Source organism: Pocillopora damicornis, chromosome 1 (genome assembly GCF_964200805.1).
Source record: "Pocillopora damicornis chromosome 1, jaPocDami1.2, whole genome shotgun sequence".
NCBI lineage: Eukaryota > Metazoa > Cnidaria > Anthozoa > Scleractinia > Pocilloporidae > Pocillopora > Pocillopora damicornis.
Window position 1 is genome coordinate 36,349,184 of NC_142670.1, and position 24,236 is coordinate 36,373,419.

The 24,236-nt window shown below is 36.8% G+C and overlaps 3 protein-coding genes and 2 long non-coding RNA genes across 5 annotated transcripts; 1 reads left to right on the forward strand and 4 right to left on the reverse strand.

Moving 5' to 3' along the window:
• Positions 1 to 560: 560 nt before the first annotated feature.
• LOC149053580 (diacylglycerol kinase theta-like) lies at positions 561 to 5,155 on the reverse strand. The gene is made up of 4 exons (XM_089183342.1): positions 5,024 to 5,155; positions 4,527 to 4,881; positions 4,124 to 4,214; positions 561 to 1,709 (listed from the first exon to the last, which is right to left on the reverse strand). Exons 1-3 carry the CDS (start codon positions 5,153 to 5,155, stop codon positions 4,177 to 4,179), a joined length of 525 nt encoding a protein of 174 aa, XP_089039468.1. The 3' UTR covers positions 561 to 1,709; positions 4,124 to 4,176.
• LOC149053581 (uncharacterized) lies at positions 4,959 to 7,484 on the reverse strand. The gene is made up of 5 exons (XM_089203083.1): positions 7,193 to 7,484; positions 6,434 to 6,470; positions 5,783 to 5,930; positions 5,491 to 5,532; positions 4,959 to 5,233 (listed from the first exon to the last, which is right to left on the reverse strand). The coding sequence occupies exons 1-5, from the start codon at positions 7,318 to 7,320 to the stop codon at positions 5,172 to 5,174; spliced, it is 417 nt and encodes a 138-aa protein (XP_089059209.1). The 5' UTR covers positions 7,321 to 7,484; the 3' UTR covers positions 4,959 to 5,171.
• A 19-nt stretch (positions 7,485 to 7,503) lies between these two features.
• Positions 7,504 to 17,163, forward strand: LOC149053582 (uncharacterized). The gene is made up of 5 exons (XM_089203117.1): positions 7,504 to 7,700; positions 13,491 to 13,584; positions 14,555 to 14,588; positions 15,079 to 15,149; positions 15,965 to 17,163. Exons 2-5 carry the CDS (start codon positions 13,512 to 13,514, stop codon positions 16,156 to 16,158), a joined length of 372 nt encoding a protein of 123 aa, XP_089059243.1. The 5' UTR covers positions 7,504 to 7,700; positions 13,491 to 13,511; the 3' UTR covers positions 16,159 to 17,163.
• Positions 8,795 to 10,700, reverse strand: LOC149053583 (uncharacterized). Its single transcript, XR_016185710.1, has 2 exons — positions 10,141 to 10,700; positions 8,795 to 9,650 (listed from the first exon to the last, which is right to left on the reverse strand). It is a non-coding gene; the product is annotated as an uncharacterized LOC149053583 (long non-coding RNA).
• LOC149053584 (uncharacterized) lies at positions 15,653 to 22,558 on the reverse strand. Its single transcript, XR_016185707.1, has 3 exons — positions 22,304 to 22,558; positions 22,100 to 22,198; positions 15,653 to 16,120 (listed from the first exon to the last, which is right to left on the reverse strand). It is a non-coding gene; the product is annotated as an uncharacterized LOC149053584 (long non-coding RNA).
• Positions 22,559 to 24,236: the final 1,678 nt, after the last annotated feature.

Below are 24,236 nucleotides of genomic sequence, written 5' to 3' on the forward strand. Positions count from 1 at the left end.
AAGACTTCCCCCAAGGGTGGGTGCGAGTGACAGGTTAGTATTTCAAAAACCCTCAGATATCAAATCTTTACTGCACTGTGATTGGTTTAGAAATCTCGCACCACCCTTTGTTCTGCCTTTTAGGGTGTCGACTCGCCATGAATTTTAGTCCTTAGCTGTAACATGTAGAGCTACACAGCTAATTATGACCAAATTTGAAAGAGACCTTCAGCTAAACCTGAGTAAATCGAGCCAGAAACCTGAGTGAAACTAACTTAACTAAACGAACTTAACGTCTGTACAACTCACTAGAAGAAAACCGGAAAATCTTCCCTTCCATTCTACGCTCTTCCTCATGCTTCACAGCTAACCTTGCCTCTGGAAGCCTGACACAGTGAGGACGAGCATAAACGTGGGGTAAGTGAGAGAAAAATCTAATTAGAATGAAGGAAGGTGACATGCCTTCCCAGAACCTCGCCGATTTTTGCTCGCTCTCTCAGTTTACTCTTCTCTCCTCTTACCGTGAGCCAATCACCAGCTATGCCTTTAACGACAAAAAAACAAACAAACAAAAAAAAACGTTTTCTCACAAACTCAATTCACTCACAACACATCTACATGAACTGATCATTTTATAAAATGAAACATATGGAGAAAAGGTAAATCAATAGAAGGCATTCATGCATATTAGCTTGTTAATGAATACTTCTGCAGTTAAACCACTTTTTACATATAATTACAAATACAACATTCTTTTGAAATATACTCGAACTTATATTATCTTCAAATTCACCGGTGTCTTCTGTAAAAACTCCATTTACCGGACAAGCTAAGCTTTCAACTCCACCTCGAGACAGAGATTTCAACATTTTAGTTCGCGCCTTTGATATACGATTGTGGAACACCAGGGTACGCGTATCGTCGACTCTCAAGTGTTTTCATTCCTATCTGAAATTGCGTTAGTTAATTGTATTCTTCTCACTTTTTTCTTAAGCATGAAATCTTTAATAAACTGTGATTCGTCTAGAAATCTCGCGCCACCCTTTTTTTCCTACATACGACTATGGAATACCAGGTTACGAGTTTGATTCGTTAGCACGTAGCGTCTACTACAACGCCTTTGCGCATTTACGGGCGGAACGGGGAAAGACAGAATGTGGCCGAGACTAGTTCAGAATCATTATATACCACTTCGATAAACAAATCATGGCCGGTGATAGAAATTGACTCCAATAGCACGAATGGTAATGTACACTGAAGAGGTTCGAATGGTGAGGACTGAGCCGCTCTCCTTGTTTCAGCCTATATGACGAGCACGTGATGTTCGTGTGATTTCTCAACCAGCATGCATTTCGTGCTGGTAGAGTTTCACAATTGGTTCAATTTAATGCACTATAAAGATGGAATTTTAGTCTGCACTGTTTACAATACAGCGTAAACCCAAAGCGATGCAAATGACAGTAATTTCCTTTACAATTTCGAATTACATTTTCTCGGCTAAAGCAATACTTAACTGGATCAAACTTTACAAGATTACCAAGTTAAGTATAAATCAGAGCTGGAAAAAATATCCAGTATGGTTTCTAATTAAGCTGCCATAAGCCCGGGGTAAGTGTTTAATCATCATAAAAAATAGTTCCTGTTGCGCTGGGGCTTGCAGGAGGGCGAGACGAACTTGTGGGTCTCCTTTTGTTTTTTACTTTAACCTTCCTCTTCGATAGCATCAGCGCCTAAAGAAAAAAGTAAGTGAACTTACGATGAAATTTCGAGAAGTGTTCGATGGCCGTTTGGGTTCTAGCAATATTTTCTTAACTCTCCAAAGAATTTTGAACCAAAGTCGTCCGGTTATAAACGTTTTGAATTCTTAGATGTAAATGTTGACAAAAAAAATAATAAAAAAGTTTCTCAGGTAAAAAGATAAAACTAAATTGATTTTTCGGGATGTTCTAGGTGCATTTTTAACACTGAGATATGAAAGTCCAATCACAAGCCTTTCATTTCCCCCAAACAGTAATCTTTTACAGCGTCGTTACACAGTTTTCTGTAAATACCTGTGTTAGTATGGGCCGTACAATCACATTTCCAGGAGGCTGCATCCAAGGTTCACCATCTATTTGTACGGGCATCTCTGATTTTAATTTGATGTTGGTCTGTAATGAAGTAATAATAATTGTCATCAATTAAAAAAAAAGCATTGAAGCGGATGAATGAATAGGTAAATTTCTAAAGAAACTGTGGTTCTGCGTCGGTGTGGGGGGGGGGGGGGAGGAGAGGGAAGGGGTGGTATTACAAGATAGTTCCTTTTATCAACTGATTTTATAAAGTAAATATGCCGGGAAAAATGACGCTACGCCACTGGTGGGAACATAGTAACGTGAAAAACAGAAATAACAAGAGAATAGTACGAGGATAATCAACTTATGGCTTCAATATGTTATTTACTGGATTAGAACCAGACATCTATACCTGGGCTCCCTGTGCTAGCCGAATACCAGTCCTGATTCCACTTTGAATCTGACCCTTTCAATAAAGAATTCGTCTCAATTAAGAACTAATGCACCATTTTTATCGCTAAATAAAAACGTTTCCTATGTAAATACTTAAGAAGAAAGGAAAAGGCAGGATACAAAAATTGTGGCAGTTAGTAGAAAAAAAATAGGCGGAGCAGATTGGAGAGAACAGTATGGTGCATATGCCTGCTGATGTTAGGGTGTGAAGGGTAAAGATGGTGGTGATTCTGACTCACTAGGTACATTACTCCCTGAAGTCCAACCACCTCGACAAGACCGTCAAAGTGACAAGCTGGGGAATGACCCTGCAAAAAAGATTCAAGCAATTTCAATTGTGTGTGGAAAAGGAATCCGGGATTGCATTTATTTCGTTTAACTTCGCTTTGCGATTGGTCCAGATAATTCAAGCCACTATCTGAACCAATCACGGGCAAAACTAAAACCAACAGTGGTTTGGTCATTTGCTACTTCCCGCGCTATTGGCGGTTTGGACAATTCTACTCTTCGTACTTATTGACTTCTTTATAGCTAATGCGCTGAATCTTTGAGTCTTTTCCAGACCTCATCTTCTAGGGACAACATGTCATGGTTATTTTATCAGTTGTTTGGTGCTAAGAATATGAGCAGATATCACCACTAAATTCATGAAGTACTACATACATCTTCTTTGTCTGGTCCCCATGCATCTGTGCCTGCTCCCCAACTGGCCGGAAAACAAATTTAAAAAAAAAAAGTTAAAGCGCAAAATTTATACAAAAGAATAAAAGACTTTACAAGTAACGAAGTGATAGTCGCAGGTCAGCTGCTATCAAAGCAATCTCAGAAAAGAAGCCTTAAAAATTCAGACTTCGACTAGAATCGAACCCGGGCCTCCCAGATAATAGTTGGGGACTGCTGCGAAGCCACGTGATGTGAGTGAGACAAATTTTAAAAGGTTGTTCGTTCCCGTAAAGGAATCAGATCATGATGAAACAAATAATGTTGAACTACACGAATCATACTTCCACCGGGCATAAAAACTGTGCAGCTTAAAATTACTTGTTGAAGCCGATGTTCAGCGATTTTCTTGCAACTAAATTGAAAATCTAACCACTGCAAAATTAATTCGAATTAATTTGATTGACCTCAATTTCCAGCTTTTACTTACCTGCCTATGTTCAGAATTACAATTCCTTCTAGTGTTGGTAAGTCAAGTTTTTTGCCATCAATCTGCAGCGAAAAGGAAGTAAATAAGATACTGGTCTCTAGAAAGTAAAAGAGGACGAAAGGCAAATAAGCACCGCAAAACGCCAAAACAAAACGCTCAGGTGTGATTGGGGCACGAAATAAAAAATTGTGCAACTGATATACATGCAATCATTAAGAGTTGAATACAACTGACAGACGATGATGATTTGGACCAACACTCGATGCTAAGAAAGTTAATTCTGATACAGGGGTTTCAATAACCTTTTTCTATGGGCAGCTGTCGATGGTAAAATATGCGGCTGTGCCCGAAAAGGGGCAGTATGGTGAAAACCAAACATGAGCCCGCTGGCAGGGTAAACAAAAGGCAATAAGAGGTCTTATAGTCAGTGGTACACCCCTTTTATTGTGATCAGCCATTCAATACCATCGTTCTACAGATTAATCACCTCTATTTCGACCTCTTGAGTAAATGTCCGCGAGTAGCCTTTGACCATTTTCTTTATACCTGCTCTAAAGTAAACTCCTTTGTTATGAAGCCTGAAACAAAAAGAAACCAAAAAAAAAAGGGGGAACTAGAGATTAAACACAGTCGCACTAACAATAAATTGCAAAACACAAAGTCGGGGGTTTTTCAACCTATCCCTTTTCAAAAGAGCTTTCAACGGAGGTTAAAATTTATCCGGAGTTTGAGTACATTAAACGCAGTAAAGATGAAACAACAATACATCTCAGAAGACTATGGAACCTTTGTTACCATCCAATGGCTTTCGCAATCAACACTCTTTTTCTTCAATCGAATGCACTACGACTAATTTTGTAACCTGTAAATTTACTCCCTTGTATCCTCACCTGCTATGGAATTTATCATTTCTTCCTCCCTCTGAAGATGAAAATCTAAACAAAGCTCAGCTCCAATTCCGATGCCAAAGTAATTATTCATGGTAAAAATACTAGGATCGTCTTCTCTTCCTCCCATCGAGCCAAGCGCACTGTCGTTTGACATTGTATCAGGAACATTAGTGTCCGCTAAATCAAACATGACACACCATCTATCAAGAAACACTTCGTGTGCCTGATCAACGGCCATGAGAAGCGATACAGGACTCTCGCCACCAGAGTAACCACCTCCCCAGTGGAGAACACGAGAGAGATCATTACCTGTAAGTTGAGAATCTCGTTCAATTTCCCACTCATTTTCTAGCTGCTATAGAAATCACGAGAGAGATGAATACATGTAAGCTGGGAATCTCATTCAATTTCCCACTCATTACCTTGCCTCGGTCAATTCTCGTGGACACAAGAGTCTAAGGAGATAGTTCTTACTAAGTAAACAACTTCTGTGTAACCTCAACAAATTCGGGTGGGAATTCGTCTCGATATAGAGGGGGAGCGAGTTTAACATACCCTGATAATGGGCCTCCCTCTAAGAGGCTGTACACTTGATTAGGGTTGAGCAGTCTCTGGAAAGCTGTGAACATGTCTGCCCCCTGACCGTCACCACTTTTGAAGTTTACCAGTACTAGAAGGGGTTGACTTCCAGGGGGGAACAGTCCAGGCTATAGGGAATAACAAAAAAATCAAAATAGGCATAACTCCTTAACTGTAGGAAGAGAATACCGATATGCAAGAAACAGAAATCTTGATTCCAGTCAGTCTTTTTCAGTTCATCTGTTTTTTAAAGTACTTCTAGGAAATGCTCTACAGAAAGAACACAGAATTCGCTTTATACTTCCCATGGGCACTGCCAGTGATATAATAATGTGTCTTAATTATTAGATACATGAACTGAGCTCTAGGATTACTAGTAACTCACCACAACTTGAAAACACACTTTTCACCTCACAAAATTCCATGGCTACAAAACAATTACAAGAAAAAATATGAGAACAGCCAAAAGCCTCCCTTTGAGTATTTTAATGCGTAAAAAAATATTAGGTCACAAAGGTGTCGTCAATCTTGTTACCAGGGTCAATGTCACTCTTAAATAGCTGAATGGACATGGCAGATGGTCAGGGGAACGAGGACTCAGGAAACGTACATTAGCCCCTCGTAAAACAAAGATACTTGTTTAGAAGCATCTAAAAAACAAACAAAACAGAACTTACTTTCTCCTAGAATGTTGCCAATCAAAATTTTGTATTTGCTTGTGTCAAGGCCAACTGGGAGAATACCAATGCATATGCATAAACTGCTCAAGGGTTCTATGTTTTGCCTCAGGTAGAATCTTGTGAGTTTCATTTTCCTTACAGACTTCTGCAAAGAAAAGAAGTACATTAATTTTTATAAGGAGTCTAACACCTTCAGATGAATATAAGATCTATTATTTATCATTAAAAATCACCTTGCAGTTATCAAAGGAAGTTAATAGGAAAATGGGTGCAAAGACATGAAACTATGGAAAGCAAAGTTGTCACCACCTTACCACCATATATTCAATGGCTATAACTTAAAAATAAGAAAAGTGGAAGGTAAAAAGGCAGAGGAGCCCCTCACCCAGATAATTAACCCTTTACACCCAAAGATCAGTGCGCATATTCTCCGTGCTGTTTTCTATACATTTCCTACGGTGCTGACATGGAGATTTTGCTTAACAATCAAGAGCTCTGGTATTTGTTGATCATTATTTAATTCTCATGACCTTAATGTTTGATTCAGTAAACTGTAAGGAGAAATTAGATGTTGGTCAGTCTAAGGGGTAAAAGGGTCAAACTATTATACTGTTTAATACTACATAACTACATCTACTGTTGACTTACTATGTGAGAGGTTGATGATTCTCTGTTAGCTTCTGTCCTTCAAATGACAACCAATAGGTTTTCCAAATGTACTTCCTATTAGTTTTTAATTACAAAATTATATTACATTATGATTTGTGTATTGGTAAACAAACGTTAAACTGTTTGTCTCATGATGTCAGAGTCAGGCTAATTGATAGATCAACATCCATTTAATCCATCAACACCTTCATCAGGTGTTAAGGTCGAAAGTTGATATGTCACTATTAATAGCACCTTGGTTTGTAGTTATTGGTGGGTTATAGCTTGCCGTCATTGGAGTATTCCGATACACATTAATTATTCCCTTAAAGGTCTACTTTGTTACTGATCAGCTGTTATGCTATTTGATAGTAAACATTTCAATTCCATCATCTCTATTGAGGTATTAGATTTGTGTATAAGTTGAACAGTTAAAGTTAATATCTAACCCTCTACCACCTTGAGTGTTGTACTATGAATATTGACAAGTTTTCAAGCAGAAAGCTAATGAGAAGACAGTTCCTTAATGGTTGGCTTATGGTCAAATAAATGAATATTAGGTTATATTGTTTGATTCAGTATCAAATTTTCATGGCGGAAAACATAAATATGTATCAATCACACAATGCAGTGGACTGATATGTTGATTTTGCAAGTACAATGTATAGGGGCTATTACAGATTACATCAATCAGAAATATAAAACTATGTAAAACCATACTATGTAAACTTGACATCATTTGATTCCTTATCCACTTACCAAGAGACAATATGCAGACCTCCTTCCCTGGAGAGTTTAAGTGAGATGTGTCTTTGTATTGCCTTCTTTAAGTGATGCACTGTCGCATTTTGGATGACAACTACAGCTGGAAGTTTATTAAAAGGCATATAAAATTATACATATATATATATATATAAAGAGTGGATCTTCCACTATGTTCCCCAAATTTTTTCACCAAAGAGAGCCATCACTTCTGGATGCGATAGAGAGTCAATCTTTTTTCTCCGATTCTTCTGGGCTCTCTTCGTCCGCCATATTGAGTTGAGGTTCATTCCCAGGCTTTCTCGAAGTGCAAGAAGAGTGCGCCTGCCTCCGCTTGCCACGATTAGATTACAGCCGACATTTCAGTACACTCAAAGATCGCGTAAATTGGATAATGATCTCCAATGAAGAACAACTTAAGATTGTTGTTCTGTGGTACTTTTGTTTTTCATGTGGGTATGCTGCTGGAGCCAAAAAGAAGAAGGATCTATAAACTATTGTTGAGGTATGTGAAGAGATTGAAATCTCAGACAAGCTTCTTGCGCTTAAATTACCGGTAGTATTTCTTTGTGATCGATCGAGTGCTAATTTCTGCAATTTTGAATTTGGATTTTATCTTTCTTCGAAAAAAAAAGCGAGCATTTATAAAGTCTGTGAAATTGGTATTATTTGAGGGAAAATTCACGAAATTTGTCGCGATAACATACCCGCGCGGATTTTGTTATGCAGTCGAGAAAATTAGAAACTTTGCATAGTCGTACGGTACGTACGGGTGGACTTTGGGTGAACTTTATGGCAAAATATGTTATACTGAAAAAAAATCCATATTCGATTGTTAGCCAAAAGTGGCTAAGCTAGAGGTTGTTGTTGAAATATCGATTAAACTGTTGATATGTATTGTGTATGCCAGATGATAACACTTCTGTGGTAGATGTGAACGAGAAGATTGGTCCTTCGCGGGCGAAAGATACTAAAATATCACGCGATTTTATTTTTGTCCTTTTATCGCGGTATTTCAATTCATCGATATTCAAAATAATATTTTTTCAAGCGCTCCTCATGGAGGAAAAGTGGAAAATTAAATAACTAAGAACATTTTTGCTTTTTTTGTTCAAATATATGCACACTACATAATAGTCTGGGCTATTTGAGAAGGAGAGTCACGACAGGTGGTCTAAAGTGATGCTAGAAATTAGTAATTTATTACAAATCTCGTCTCCTGGCAGCAGTGATTAGGTTAATATCATGGCTTTGATTTTCTAGTTTACATGAAATATAATTTGTAAGGACTTAAAAGCATAGATCTTATTAGAAATCTGTAGACTGTTCTTCAATAGATGGGTGCAACTGGTTCATATGTGATTCATACAACGTAACTCATACAATGTAACTCATACAATGTAACAATGAATTATATTCATACATGTACCAATTCAATAAACACAAGACTTTAATTGTAATATGTATTAGAGAAAAAGTATGATTTGTGCATTTCTGAAGAGTAGTTTAAATACCTGACTGTGTATATATTGTTGAATTAACACAACCCTTGCGAAATGGCTTTTGGAATTCCTAGGAATCCCTAGGAATAAAGGTGTGAATTTTCACGGTAAATTCGGACTGGGAATTCCTAGGAATTCCTAGGAATTCCCAACCATAACAACTCTGGTTCTAAAAACCTAGAAATTCCTAGAAATTCCCAGAAATTCCCAGAAATTCCCAGAAATTCCAAGTTTATAGCCAACAGGACTTGGAATTCCTAGGAATTCCAACTCAGAGAACCAATGACTTTCCCTGAAAAGCTGTAAATCTAAAAAATTCCTAGGAATTTCTGGGAATTTCTGGGAATTTTTGGGAATTTTTAGGAATGTTTCAGAATTACTGGGAATTTTAAGCAAAAATTTGAGGCTAATGATATAAAATAAATACTTTAAATTAAAAAAACCCAGCTAAAATTCAAGTATTCAATGAAATTTATTTAGAAGCTTAATTTAAGGCTTACATGTAAAATATTTTTGATTAATTATTAACATCAATGTGTGGTAATATTAGGATGGAATTTGATTTATATTTCTTTTCTTGAAAACTTCATACGGATTAATCCTCAATTACAGCTATTCATATAAAATAGTTCTAATCAATCATTAAATTTGGTTTGACACAAATTGTGAATAAAATCTGTTGATTCTTTTCCATAAAATACAATATCTTAAGTTATATTTGAAAACCAAGCACTCTTGGGAGCGAAGGGGCTAATTACAGACAAATAAAATTGATTTTTTGATTAAAATCTTGTTGTAACCGTAACAATAAATTAGAATGAAGTTATCCTAAACTGCAAACTTAGCTGCTGTTTGTACTGTTTGTATTTTTTTTCCTGGGCTCACAATGAGTTGGCCTTGAATGAGGATGTCAACAAGAACCTTGACCATTTTGTATCTGGATTCCTTGACATCTGAATTTGAAAAAAAATAATATATTAAAATATGTATCTTTAAAGCTCAGACCAGGCTTTTAAGATGGCTATGAGGAAAAGGGCATTCATTGGATTCTCAAATTGAGAAATCTCTGTTATATTGAGTGACTTTCATATTGGAGTTAGTACATCTCCCTCATGGATTTTACTAAAAAAGGGCTGAATACATTATTTTGTTTTTACCAAGGAGGGCTTCTTTATGTACTAAGGTTTGTTTAATAACAGTTCCTATTTTGAATCTTGAATGTTCCCAAACGTGACTAGAGGAATCTTGAAACCTTACTGATAGGTTTATTTCATTGTAAAGCATAATAAGCTTAAGAAACTGCGGCATGCAAGTGACCGATTCGATTCTCAGAATTATTCTAGTTTCAGTTGCGCCGAGCGTTATGTAAGCTTAATTCAACCCGCTACATCTATTCTTTTATAAGATTTTGATCACGTAACGAATATCGCAATTTTTACTCACCACAAACTTTCAAAATCGTAGCTTTACAGACGGCCATTCGACCCTTGTTTGTACCAGTCAATATGTCAACTGTCGTCCCTTCTTTTAACTCCACGGCGCCAACGACTTTCTTTTCTTTTACAACACTCACGCTATTCTCGTTTTCCCATTGAACCACAATAAAAGCTATCTTTAGAAATGTTATATTAAGCAAAACAGTTGAGAAAAGCGATCAACCGATGAAAAGTACATTCAAAGATGAGCGCCAAATGGAGTCTTCTTTGTTTCTGATCACGGGCATGATCACGTGGATCTTTTAGGACTTGTCATTGGCTAGCAGAGAGAATCCGCTGGCTTGCCGATTGCAGTGTTAGGAGAAGTGCCCAACTTTATTCTGACTTCTCCGACCGGTTCTCTGCTTTTAGAAGATGGATAGCTTGGTGATATAAATAAAGATGTGAGCTCACTCTATGTAGAAATAATCGACAAGAATCGATCGTATTACAAATGCTCGTTTTGTGGCCGAAAGTTGTCGAGGAAACAAAGACTCGAAACTCACTTGAGTTGTGTTAATGGCAAAGGTGAGAAATGACACAAGCCAATCACTGTTTTAAATGCGACTACAAATCGTCTTTTACCCTCATATTTATAAAAGAAGGATACCACATTCGGAAGTGTAAGAGATACATAGATGATCCCAGTGTACCAGTACCTAAATCTACAAAGCTTGACCGTAGAAAGCGTTCAGCAACACGTTCCAACACCGCCATCTCGATTCCTCAGTCAGTCGTTTCCACTGAACTTAAAGCAGTATTGACAACAGAGTAGAGTGCGTCTTACAAAGGAGAAACATTTGTACAAGAGACAGAAGTAGCTATATGCGATTACAGAGGTGCGTTGGAACTCTGGTCCACAAATAGTTATGCACTGCCCGAAGTATAAAACAATTTTGTTGATAGCTGACAGACAGAGAAGAACAACAAGTAAACTTAAGAGCTGTTATTATTGAAGTGTGACTAGCGCTTTTCATTTTTATATAAAGAAGGACTTGTAATTTGCACCAAAAATAAAAAGATGTAATGTTTTTTGGGAGATCCAGTGATTGGGACATTTAAGAAATTAAGTTATGAAAGGAAACTTAGTTGGTATTTCTCACTACTAACAAGTCTTGTTGACAAATATTTTCAGATCAGAGTTTCAAATAAAGTAAATTGAAGACGTCATATAAAAGGTGTTTTTCCTCAAAGGGAACATTGATACCTCTGTCTTGTCTGCATGCCAAATGTTTGCAAAGTGTGTGGATGATCCACAAGTATTGGAACTCTTACAAAAATGTTTTGTAAGAATAAAAACAGCAAAGCAAATTACAGCAATTAGTCATGAAAATAGAGCAAAAAACTGAAAAAAAAAAGCAGCAACAACAATCATGAAAAAAGAAAGATTAATTTGGTGTTGAATTTGTTTGTCTAAGGCATGAAATTTCTACTAAAAGTATTGTCAACAAAAAGTCTCTGGAGGCAACTGAACTTGACTGTTCCAAGGTTTTCTAACAAAGGCAACCAGTAATGTAGGTTAGGGAAGTAAGATAACAATGTAATTATTGTTAATTATTGTGGAAGTTAGCAATTTCCATTTAACATAACTGACAGCTGGTTCATGAGAAAATCCATATTAATGTAAAGATTTACTAAAACTTAGTTTGAGTAATAAATTTCATGATCTTTAAGTTATAAACATGTACATGTACATGTATGTATATCTCTTGGTAAGTTTTGTATAGCATACCTTTTATTGAGCCAAAGTTTTAAGCCTCTGAAATTACTCTTTTTCTTAAAACCTTCACATTCAAGGTATTGAGAATTTCTTAGAATTTATGTGGACCTCAGGGTATTAAAATTGCCTCAAATTCAATTCCCAGAAATTCCCAAGAGTTCCACACTTCTTAAATTATAGGTAGTTTGTAAAGCTGAGAATTTCTAGGAATTCCTAGGGATTCCAAGTCCTCACAAAACTGGAGTCTTCCTTTCCCAGAAATTCCCAGTAATTCCAAGCTTTTTAAATCAGAGCTAATTTGCATGGTTGGGAATCTTTGAGAATTCCTAGGAATTCCCAGAAATTCCCAGAAAACTGGGAATTCAGTATGCAAGGGTCATTTGCATAATTGGGAATTTTTGAGAATTCCTAGGAATTCCTAGGAATTCCCAGAAAACTGCGAATTCAGTTCGCAAGGGAAACAAAATGGAGTTGAGAGGGGAAATTCCTACAGTCTCATTAAAACATTCACTAGATTTTTCATTCAAAGTATGGTGTTGAAACTCAGTAGAATATGAGTGACACAACATGTTAAGAATATTCTCAAAATATTTATACAAAAAAAAGTACAGGCCACTATAATTTTAGCAAGAAAACATGGTCTGCACAGTAATCTGAATGTTGTCTGATCTGTGATGGCTTTTGGTGTTCTTTTCAATGAACTATTTTATTGCCAAATTTGGAAACTGGTGGGCAATGGACATAATCAAGTAGATTGTGTTAAATTAGATGAGTATTGTAAATATAATTAAGTGAGGGGGCAAAATCAAATCCAAGGGATTAAAGACATTACTTAAATTCCCTCTAGGGTTTGCACAGAATGCAGTTATTTAATTTCTTAAATTAAAGAAACTTTCACACTAATCAGGAAAGAATGCAAAAATGAAGACTAATTAATCTAGATGAAATTTTGAGTTTTTTAATTCTTTTTTAGTTAAGAAGCTTCCAGTAGAGCTAGTAAATATGTGATCATTATCTGTCTGCACTTATTGGTTTTATATCAGAAGTCTCACTCCTTGAATATTTTATACTGCTGACTTGTGCATAATTGCCACATGGACAGACTTTCCATGAAGTATTCTATATATATGTAACCTTTCCATTTCAGTAAAAGCCTGCTACCTGTGAGGACAAAGCAGATCAATGGCAACATTGTTTCTGTTCACTTTACAGTATGCACATGTATGACTTCATTTTGTCTGCTTCTTACTTGAAAGCATTACAGGGAATTCCTAAGGGAAGGATGTTCTCACAAGCTTACATTTTTCTAACCAGAATTTGAAGCAAAAATTGTTTTAGTCACCTGCGTGCCAAGCTGTTATTAATAAATAGATTTTGGCATCCTCTCCCTTTAGCTTTCTATTATCATTTGAAATTAGACTGCCTAAACAAACAGACAAAAATAAACTGCCAAAATAAAAAAAACAACAACACAAAGTAAACAACAACAACACAAAGTAAACAACAACAACAAAGTAAAAACCTGTTCTCAATTCTTATTAAAGATGTAGCTATCACAAATGTTTGAATTTCCTTAATTTGTCAATGAACTCTTTTAGGGTACACTGGAGAATGGACAAATGTCCAACTCATCCCTGGCAAAAGGAAGGGAGCCACTTGAGTTCCAGTTGGGCAAAAGAAAGGTTATCAAAGGTAACTCGCTCCAGGACCTCTTTGATTATTTTGCCATACTATTAGGGTGATTTAATTTCAGATTCATAAAGCCATTAAGCCAAAGTTATCAGTCAATTGCTCCCTAGAGCAAAAAAAAATATCATAATAAGCTGATGAGAACTCAGTTTAACAACAAGTAAATTGAATAAAGCATGAAAACACTCAAATGAGCTTTGTGGCCATCGGTTTTTGATTTTTTAATCTGATTGGTTGAGAAGATGGAGCAAGTGTTCTTGACCAATCACAAAAGAACACGAAGTCCAGAAACCACAACTTTAAATTAGGTTATTGTCAATACTTCAATTTATTCAAATGAAAAATTGTTCAAAATGCAACATGTTAACTTCTTTTACTATCTGGTTTCTAATAATTTTATTGAAATCTCCCAATTAAAACCATTTTAGAGATGTTAAGATTTCCCAATTCTTCATGTCATGTATATAAAATATTCTCTTGACTTACAATTTGTGAATTATTTAGCTACCAGAGTATGACTTACAACTATATGACATTTAATTAGTCATGCACATGTGCATAATAAGATATAAAAATTATAAAGAAGAAAAGACTGAAAGCTAATAAAACTAGAAAATAATCACCTTTCAATAAGGCACCTCTTTATCCTCTGTCAGTCAATTATGCTTGAGGATTTGATTACATAAAAAACCTTTTGTGATATCTAATGAAGTGAGCTTCATTGAAATTAAAAAGGACAGTGACTAATTACTGTGTTCAAACTGCAGGAAGAAAGGACTTTTTAGTTTTTCTATTGTCTGTTTAGTTATACATTTTTAAAAGCTCCCAGTTAAAGCCCTTTTAGAGATGTTAAGATTTCCCAATTTTTCATTTCATGTAAAGTGCAGTGACAGAATGTTCACCAATTTAAAAGTAGTCTCCTCCTTATAACTTTTTTACTTATTTCTTTATTTATTAATTCATTTGTTTACAGGTTGGGAGATGGGTATAAAAGGAATGTGCATAGGGTAAGTTTTAGAATTTCTATGTAATAAAAAATGGCTGAGGTCAGAGATTTTCGTTATGAGCAGACATTCGTTATTAGAAATTAGTACCATTGAGAGAGGGAATCGTTCTAAAGGGGGGCTTTGCAGGATTTCCTCAAGTGAAAAAAAAATACCTGCTTAAAATTTTACTTCTAAGCGACAAGCTGGGGTGCAAAAAATTGTGCCCATGGATGGATACTATTTTCCAAGTTCTATTCATTTGAAACAAGCTATTTGCAGGCATAACTGACAACAAAATTGGCATGGCAATTTTTAAAGTAAAACTCCCTTTTGACTTCATAGCCCCTTACTGTCTTAACTGCCTTTCTCGTCATCCTTTTCGCATTGTTCATTCTCCACAAATAAGTTCAAAAACCCTTTTGGTTGATCGCTCCCTCAAATGAGTTTACAGAAGCGGTGCTTAGGCTGATATTTTTTAATAGTCTATGATTCTGCTTTTTCTTTTTTGCAGTGAAAAAAGAAAATTGATCATCCCTCCTCACCTAGGGTACGGAGCTCATGGAATTCAGAATGTTATTCCTGGTAAGTAAATGTGGATTGTAACAATGACCATGGAGGAACTAAGGGGGCCTATAAATACAGAAGATGGCCTGAGTGCAAGTGCAAGTTTTAATTTATGACACAAGCAATATTTGGGAAGTTTTCTTAACCCTTTAACTCCCAGATCAAATTTGTAATTCTCCTTACTGTCAACCATACAATTCTTATGATGTTAGTTCAGAGAATTTAGCATTGGATCAACTAATTATCCCCAAATTGACATTTTTCTTTACTTAGAATAAGAAATTTCCAACAAGTTGGAAAATGCTCATATTTTCTTTGTAATGGCAATTTGATAAAATAATGATGACATTTCAACCAAGTTTAAAGTTTTTTGAAATATTTAGAACTTAGCATTTTTTGTTTGTCTTTAATTCTGAGCACATGCAATATGTAAATCCTGTGTTGCAAGCTATAACTTATTTTATTGGGCATAAGTCATTGACCAAGCACGAGCGAAATATTTGTTGGATATGTGGTAATAGCCAAATAGGGAAAAAATTTCTTTTAAATTTCTTGTTATAACACAGAATGGGAATGGTTAAGAAGCCTTTCCTTTTCGTTCTCTTTGCAAGATTTCTGTGCAGCCCCATTCTTCATTATGCAGATAGTTTATGTATAAAGAAAATAATGGCAGAAACAACATTTTGCCTTTAGGACTACAACTTTGATTTGTTTTAGAATAGTATGGGGTTATAAAGAAATCTTTCTGCCAAACATGATATTAATATCATTCTACGTTACTGAATTAACAGCAAATCCTAACATTTTCTTATTTTTGCTCTATTCACACATAGCTGACTCTGTACTAATTTTTACCACCGAGCTCATGTCCATTAAGAGGAAGTCGCTGTTCGATCCAAAGTTACTGCTGCAAATAGGATTTTGGCCGCTCCTGGCTCGAGTGATTTTGTACTATCTGTATAGAAAGGCATCTAAGAAATCTGGCAAGCCTGAAACAAAGTCGAGCAAGAAAAGTAAAAAGAAGTAACAAAACTGTAAACCGTTTAATTTATGAGGTTATTCGTAAATGATATCACAGTATGCCTCTTTCTCGGCATCAGTTGATTATGACACGATTTTGTATTTGGAAACTTTCCATGCGCAACGCTTAAAAATTCGTTGACCACTCTGGAGCAATCAGCGTAGAAACCAGAACTCGGTTAGTGATTGATAAAGGTGACAATTAACCCTTTAACTCCCAAGATCTGATTGTCAATTCTCCCCTCTAGCTACTACACATTACCTTGTTAATTGATTACGAGAGTTAGGTGTTCAATCAAGGAAATAAATTGTACCTGATGAGTCTGAGTGTTCTCATTACCTGTTTGCTGTATAATATATGGATACTAGAGGAGGAAGTTACTTGGTAATCACTTCAGGGAGTTAAAGGGTTAAAGTACATTGCCTGAAGCGCGGGCAAACGCGACTGACCAATTCGCGACTAGCTTTTAATTTAGATTTGATTGGTTGAGAGGATGGTGCAAGTTTTCTGGACCAATCACAGAGCGCAGTAATGCAAACCCAAAGAGAACTTGGCTTGCTTTTGACACTTCACACTTACTTTAGACAGCGAAGATTGCTCTACATTTTCTTAAGAACCAGTCAAATGATCTATCGAAAAGTATTGTCCGCCTCTATTTACGATTATTCAAAGGTAATGCTATTCACGAAATGACATGGAAAGTCACGGTTAGTCGGTAGAATTTGTTCGTTTGCTCGTAATGGTGCTTCTACATCTTATCTCTCTTCCCATGGTTAACTGAAGAGATAACTTTACAAGAAACGAGGGGATTTAATTCAGCTTTCGCTCCCTGAATTCTTTCGGTTTCTAATGTGGAAGCCCCAATTGAAAGAACTTACCAAAAGTTTACTTTACAAGAACTCATAACTATGCTTAAATTTTGTTCACCGAAAAAATTAGGAGAATCCAGGCATTAAATGACTGAACATGAGGATTATTAATTAAAATGCCAATAAATACCTTTCCAAGTCATTTTGCAAAGGAGTGAAAAATACCCATGGTGTTTAGACCGCGTGTCAAGAGTTATAACCCAATCAATGATATATTTGTGATAACAAATTTGTTTGGAAACCAATTTTACGCAAACAACGAAAATGATTTGAGGAGTAAAAATTTACATAAGTCATTTGTAAGGTCAACCTTAGTAGTAGTGATCTATGAGAAAGGCTTTAAACACGCTGTCCCCCGCGGACAAAAAATGGATATCTACATATAACACAACTCATCACCTGACGGATATCACCCGCTGTGAGCTTGTGTGGGTGTGTGGGTGTGTGAGAGGAGGGTGGGAGATTGGGCGGTAAGGGAAGAAGCAGGACTGCCCGCTCCTAGAACCGATCAGATCAGAAAATTGTAAAATACCCCCCCTTCACGAACTGAGAAAAAAAGAGAAAGTGATGGTAAACTATCAACCGGCTGAGGAAGGTCCTTGTGGGGTAAACTTGAAAACCCTGCCCTCTAACGGAGATTTAAACTCTAAGAACCTCCCCATATCCCCCCCATTTTTGGGTCAGCGGTTGGTCAGTCAAGATGGCGGCCCTTTTTCGTCCTCCGACAATTTTGGCCTTATATGCCATATTAATCATGCAAAGAACTTCTTATTCATCACAAATGACGGCGGAAAGGGTTGGAAAAGCTCCAATGACACAACTGACGAACAGTACGAATTTTCGAGCGGAATTAAACTCGGTTATCTGCCTTCGTCGTGTTGGTCGGTTCGAGTCACATGGCGCGAGGTATCTCGTGGGAAGGATCAAGCAGTATCCAAATTCAACCTCCACATTTCAGATAACTCGTGTGGCAATAAGCGGGGATGTGTCTCCGAACCCCGGGCCCTCGGAAAAGTCTAAGTGTAGTGTGTGTTCAAGAACGCTGGCAAGAAATCATCGGGCTGTACTCTGTGATTGTTGTAAAGGGCTAAGTCACATAAAGTGTGCGAAGGTGACACCCAGCGAGTACAAACGAATTCAGAATTTGCCAATCAAGACTTGGGTCTGCTCAGCGTGCATAACTATCTCCACGCATAACCTTTTACCATTTCATGGAATTGGTAACACCACTCTTGAAGATTTATTCGTGAATGAACCAGCTTTCATGGATTATACAGATCTGATTGACTCTCAGGACCGTGATTTTGCAAGTTTTATGGCTGCTCGAGCGAAGTATAGCTCTAATTTCTTGATAGCACATTTGAATATCAACAGCTATCAGAATAAATTTGAAGAGATGAGGGAAATTATACAAAAGTTAAGAATTCAAGTGATGTTCATTGGTGAAACCAAAATTGACTCTTCTTATCCCGATGTACAATTTACTATATCAGGGTACCAGCTTTACAGAAGTGACAGGAAGAAAGGAGGAGGTGGTCTCTTGGCTTATGCGTCATCTAACGTGATCTGCAAACGGTTAAAAGTTCCTGCTAGCTACAAAACTGTCGAATCATTGGTTTTGGACGTTGAACTCAAAGGGAGACGTGTTATTGTGGCTGGCTTGTATCGCCCTCCCAAATCTCTTGTAAACACGTATCAATTTCAACTGGAAGAGGAGATTAATCACTTTTGTAACTGGGCTTCACTGCAGGGACATGCATTCGTGTTATTAGGGGATTTAAACCTTGATAGACTCCGCCCTGATAGGCCTAAAGGCAAGTTGTTGATTGATATAGAGGAGACCCATGGACTTGAGTGTATGATTACAGAGCCAACAAGGATTCAAACAAGGGCTGGTAGGACTACCAAGACCCTCATTGATGTTATCTTGACTAATGAAGCACAGTTATTTGTCCAGAGTGGGATTTATGAACCGGGTCTTAGTGACCACCCACTGGTGTATGTTCTCATGCAAGACAAAGCAGCTAAAGTCAAGCCCAGAATTATCAAATTCCGTTCAGTTAAGAACTTTGATGAGGAGAAATTTCAAGAACATCTTAATTCGGCACCTTGGCATGTTGGGGAAGTTTTTGATAGTGTGGAGGATCGGGTTGGTTTTATAAGTACACTACTGACGGAGATTGTCAATGACCATATGCCATTAAAACAAATGCGTGTTAGAGATCAGGATGTGCCATATATGAACTCAGAGTGGAAGGAGGCAATACGGGCAAGACGCAGGGCCGCTAGGCGATACAGGAGGACAAATGCTCCAGAGGATTTGATTAATCTTAAAAAGTTTCGAAATGAGGCGACTAGACTGCGTAGGAAAGCAATAAAGAGCTATTGGAAAACAAAAGCCGAGGATCTCAAGAACAAACCACAAGACTTTTATAAAACATTCATGCCCTTCCTGTCATCAAAGTCAAAATGTAGGCAAGTCTTAGACATTAAACTTAATATTAATGGCTAAGCTAGTAGCAATAAGGTTGACATCTCTGAGGCTTTTGGGGAGTATTTTGCAACAATTGCTGATGGTATTGGCCAACTGGATACAAATAAGTGCTCTCTGGGTGATTTTGACAATCACAGCAGTGTGATGGCTATAAGGGCGGCTAACCACGATAATAGTCAGCTCTTCTCTTTCCGAAGCGTGAAACCCTGTGAAGTGAAGGACAGGCTTAAAAAGCTGAAGCTAGACAAGGCTATGGGCTGGGACCTAATCCCCCCAAAAGCACTAAAATCTGGGGCTAGTGAATTGGCTGTACCACTTGCCAATCTGTTTAACATCTGCATTAAGCAGGGGTATTGGCCAACTGACTGGAAGAAAGGAGAATGGGCCCCAGTTCACAAGAAAGATGATCAACTGCAAAAAGAAAACTATCGTCCTGTAACTGTGCAAATTGTTATCAATAAAATCTTTGAGCAACTCCTTTCTTTCCAAATCACTGGTCATTATAATGATCGCCTGTGTGACCATCTGACTGCATATAGAAAGAGGCACAGTTGCGAGACTGTCCTGTTATACCTGACTGAGAGCTGGAGGCATTCATTGGACAATGGGGAGTGTGTTGGTGTGTTGTCAACTGACATGAGTAAGGCCTTTGATTGTCTGTACCCACCACTCATGCTAGCTAAACTGAGAGCATACAGTTTTGATGATGTCAGCCTCAAACTCATGGCATCATATTTTGAAAATCGCCAAGCAAGAGTGAAGCTAGGGAATACAACGAGTGGATGGAGGAAGGTGGAAAGAGGGTGCCCTAAAGGCTCTTCCTTTGGGCCTTTGATGTGGAATCTTTATCAGAATGATCTGACTTATGTAATGAAGTCGAATATCTCCATGTATGCAGATGATCACCAGTTTTTCGAAGCAAGTAAAGATGTCGAGTTAACCCAAACAAGATTACAGGAGAGTGCAGTTGCAGCAACAAGTTGGTACAAAGAGAACTGTTTACAGGGAAACTTTGCCAAATACGGTAGCATGCTCATTAGCGGGCAAAAAGATGCCAATATCAATATTGACATAGACGGTAATAAAGTCGCCCACTATCGGAACATTAAATTATTAGGTGTAAACATCGATTCTCAATTGACTTTTAATGACCATATAAGTGAGCTTTGTAAAAAAGTTAGTCAGAGAGTGGGAGTAATGACAAGGTTACGCAACTTGATTCCAACCACTGCTAAGCTGCAACTGTATAAGGCTGCAGTCTTGCCCTATTTGACATACTGCAGTACAATATGGCATTTTTGTAGGGGAAGTGATGCAAAAAAAGTGGAGCGTGTCCAGGAGAGGGGTCTTAGGGCAGTTTTCTGTGACTGGAATACTAACTATAAGCAGTTGCTAGAATGGGCTAAATTGCCCACCTTAATGAACCGTAGATTGCAAGATATTGCGACCATCATGTATAAACTAAAATTTAAGCTAGCACCAAGTTATATACAAGATTTATTTTCAACAAATCATATAGTGTATAACTTAAGAGTTAAAGAATTTGCTATTCCAAGATTTAACTCTATTCATTATGGCAAGCATTCCCTTAGGTATTTAGGACCTGTGCTATGGGCTAAGCTACCTTCCCGTATTAGGACTTTGCATTCACTAGCGGGTTTTAAGAGGGCAGTCAGAGGATTGGATTTGGAAATGCTTATGGGTGATGGTGGCTGTGTGGACTGCTTGGTTTGCAGCGCATGATTCTTAGATATGTTTTTTTTTTTTTTTTTTGTTAGAATCGGATTTTCTCCCCCCCCCCCCCGTCTTTTATCGTCGGGGAATCAAGGTGCCCTGGCCTAATTCTGCTGACCGCAAATTTTCAGTCTCATTTAATTATAAACATAATTTAATTAATTATTTATATTGCGAATGGATGAATTACAATCGTGAGTGTGTGGGTAGAGAGAGTGAGCGGGTTTTAGAGAGAGATTTACTTATTTTACATGTAAATTATTCTTACATTAATATTTAGCTATTTATTGGAGAGTAGTAGAGAGAGTGAGCTAGTTTAGAGATAGAATCTGTACATATCTTACATGTAAATTATTCGAATATCAATATTTTAGCTATTTACTATTTTATTTAAACTATTTTGTTGTGTCCTTACTTAGTGGTTTCATTACTGCTATTTTTTATAATTGACACATGAATAAAGTTATTATTATTATCAAACTCTTTCCCCAAAGCGACGAACATTTGTTTTTCTCGGTTCCAGGTGTACGCAACCACTAACCCCACGTAATGCGCATGCTCTCCGTTACGAATTTTCAAAATGGCGGACAGGTCAAAGAGGGAAATTAAAAAACACAAAGCGATTTTGCAATGAATTCTCAACATACACCCTCCTTAGAAAGGCGAATCCACGGAAGAAAGATACAAAACTGTATGATATTGAGATCGATATGATATTAAATCGATACCGAGGGCCCGTTTAATTGCTTTCCGCCACGATTATTAGCTTTGTTGACAGCTTTCTGAAGGCAGAATACTTTCTTTCTGAACACTTCTGATATGCGGCTATTGATTATTACACCTCGTATACCTGATTGCTCAAACACTTTGTTTACGATTGTTGAAAGGACCGACTCATGGTTCTCCGTCTTCGTCTTGACATTGCTTTGAAATAGTATAGACTAGTAAGCTGAAACGAAAAATTAATCAGGGAAGTTTACGAAAAATCCAGCAAACAAGCTTTAAAAAGGCATTTATTTAGACTTCATACTTCAATGAACTTCACAAATCTTACTTGTTTATCTTGTAAGTAAACGATGGCAGATTAATTCCCGAAGCGCTTTCTGAGTTTCCCGATCCCTCTCCTACTGCTTTCACGCTTACAAAACAGGAAAAATCAAAAGGAGGAAGATACAGCTGTTTTGAAACGCCATTTGACGAAGGTAAATCTGCTTTTTGTTCGACACTTTACATATCAAAACAAAGGAAATTTGTTCCTCATTTTGATTCTGGCGGTACATTTTTAATTTGCGCCTGCGTAAAAGAGATATCGCCCGAGACCCTTCGCTCGTGTTTTGATCAAAAACGCCTTGTTAATTTCACGCAACCGCTCGGAGAAAAGGTAAAAATGACGAGGGAAAAACTTTACCTTCAAGTTAGAAAATTAGCGAAATAGAAAGCCACAATATTATAGTTTAATATTTCAGAGGTACATTGAGTGCTTTGTCCGTAGAGAATCCGCACGATGGTAAAACATTCGAAAATTACACTCGATTTGAGTGGGGTGTTGAAGTGGGCGTGGTCACTACATTCATGTTAAGACTATTTGTACCCCATGAGTTTGATATGAGTCGGTAAATAACATATTTATCTTTCCACTGACGGGTCATTTTCAATCCAGGGACATTATATCGTGGAAATAAGTTTCGTTTTCGAGAAGTTGATAAAAGAAGAAAATGAAAATGCTTTTGAGATGAGATCCGTAGTTTTGGATTCTCGGTTCAAAAAAGTAAGTCAGTGTTCATGAAAATAAAAACAAATGTATTTAGGGTAAAAAATTTGGCATAATTTGGATTTGAAAGTCAAATACTGTTATGAAATAATAAAAGCGTTGGTTGCCGATGAATAGTCACGTTAGTCATATAATTTAGTCAGTTTATTCAGTTCATCACAACATTATATAAATTAGTTTTTAAAACTGCTCAAAGAGAAAAGGGAGAAGAAGAAAAAAAACAAAAACAAAAACAAATAAACCTTATTTCAGTTCCTCTTTTGAGGTAGACGTGGACTTAAGAAATTACGTGATGGAAATTTTTTGTCTATTTAAAACTCTCAATTTATTAAATAGCAACAGTTAAAACAGCTGTAAAACCCTTTACCTCTGTGTGAATTAATTGTCTTCTGCTTATGCGGATAAATGCGATCAGATTCTTTCAGAGTAAAGGGACAATCAACATTCAGGTACTAAACATAAGAGTTTCGTTTCTTTCTGTTCTTATTTCATAATAGTTTAATTCATCTCTCTCGCTTGCTATACAGTACAAAAGTTAGATTTGAAAGTAGAGAGAATTTTTTGGTTGATAGGACATAAGCTTCCTAGATGTTGACAGATGGCGATCCTTTCGATGACATCATTTTTGTTATGTTTGTTACCACAATATTTATCCTAAACCATTCTAGCTTCTGAAGTTCTATAATTCGATCATTTTAGTTTGTTTTCTCTATTTTTGCGATTTTTATGTTATCGTTAGGTGCCTTTTTTGAGAAACAAAGGACACGAAAAAAGTTAAACAAATTAATCGACTAGTTGATCGACATAGAAAAGAGTCTAAATTCTTCGACAAACACAAATAGTAGTATTATCCTCGAAATAATAAACAAGAGTGTATGTTTTGTAATGGTATTTTACAATGGAGATTCGAATTTTACTGAAAGGGAAACATATTCCTTGTAAGTTATTCAAACGTTAATTTGAAAGTCAAATGGCACTTGAGGAAAAAGACACGAAGATGTCAGTTTGTGAACGATGAACAGTTATATTCACAGAGTATCGGGCATAATCTTTAAAAAAAAAATTTACAACTCTTCGATTTTGTGGAGTCTTTCCAGAAGACTTTTTCAAAAATCTGTCCTGATGAGAGATTGAAAAAATGGCTGAATTAATTATTCTTTTACGTGATATAGAAAGCGTGCAACGCATACAGATCTTTTTTCCTGTCAGTTCTTTG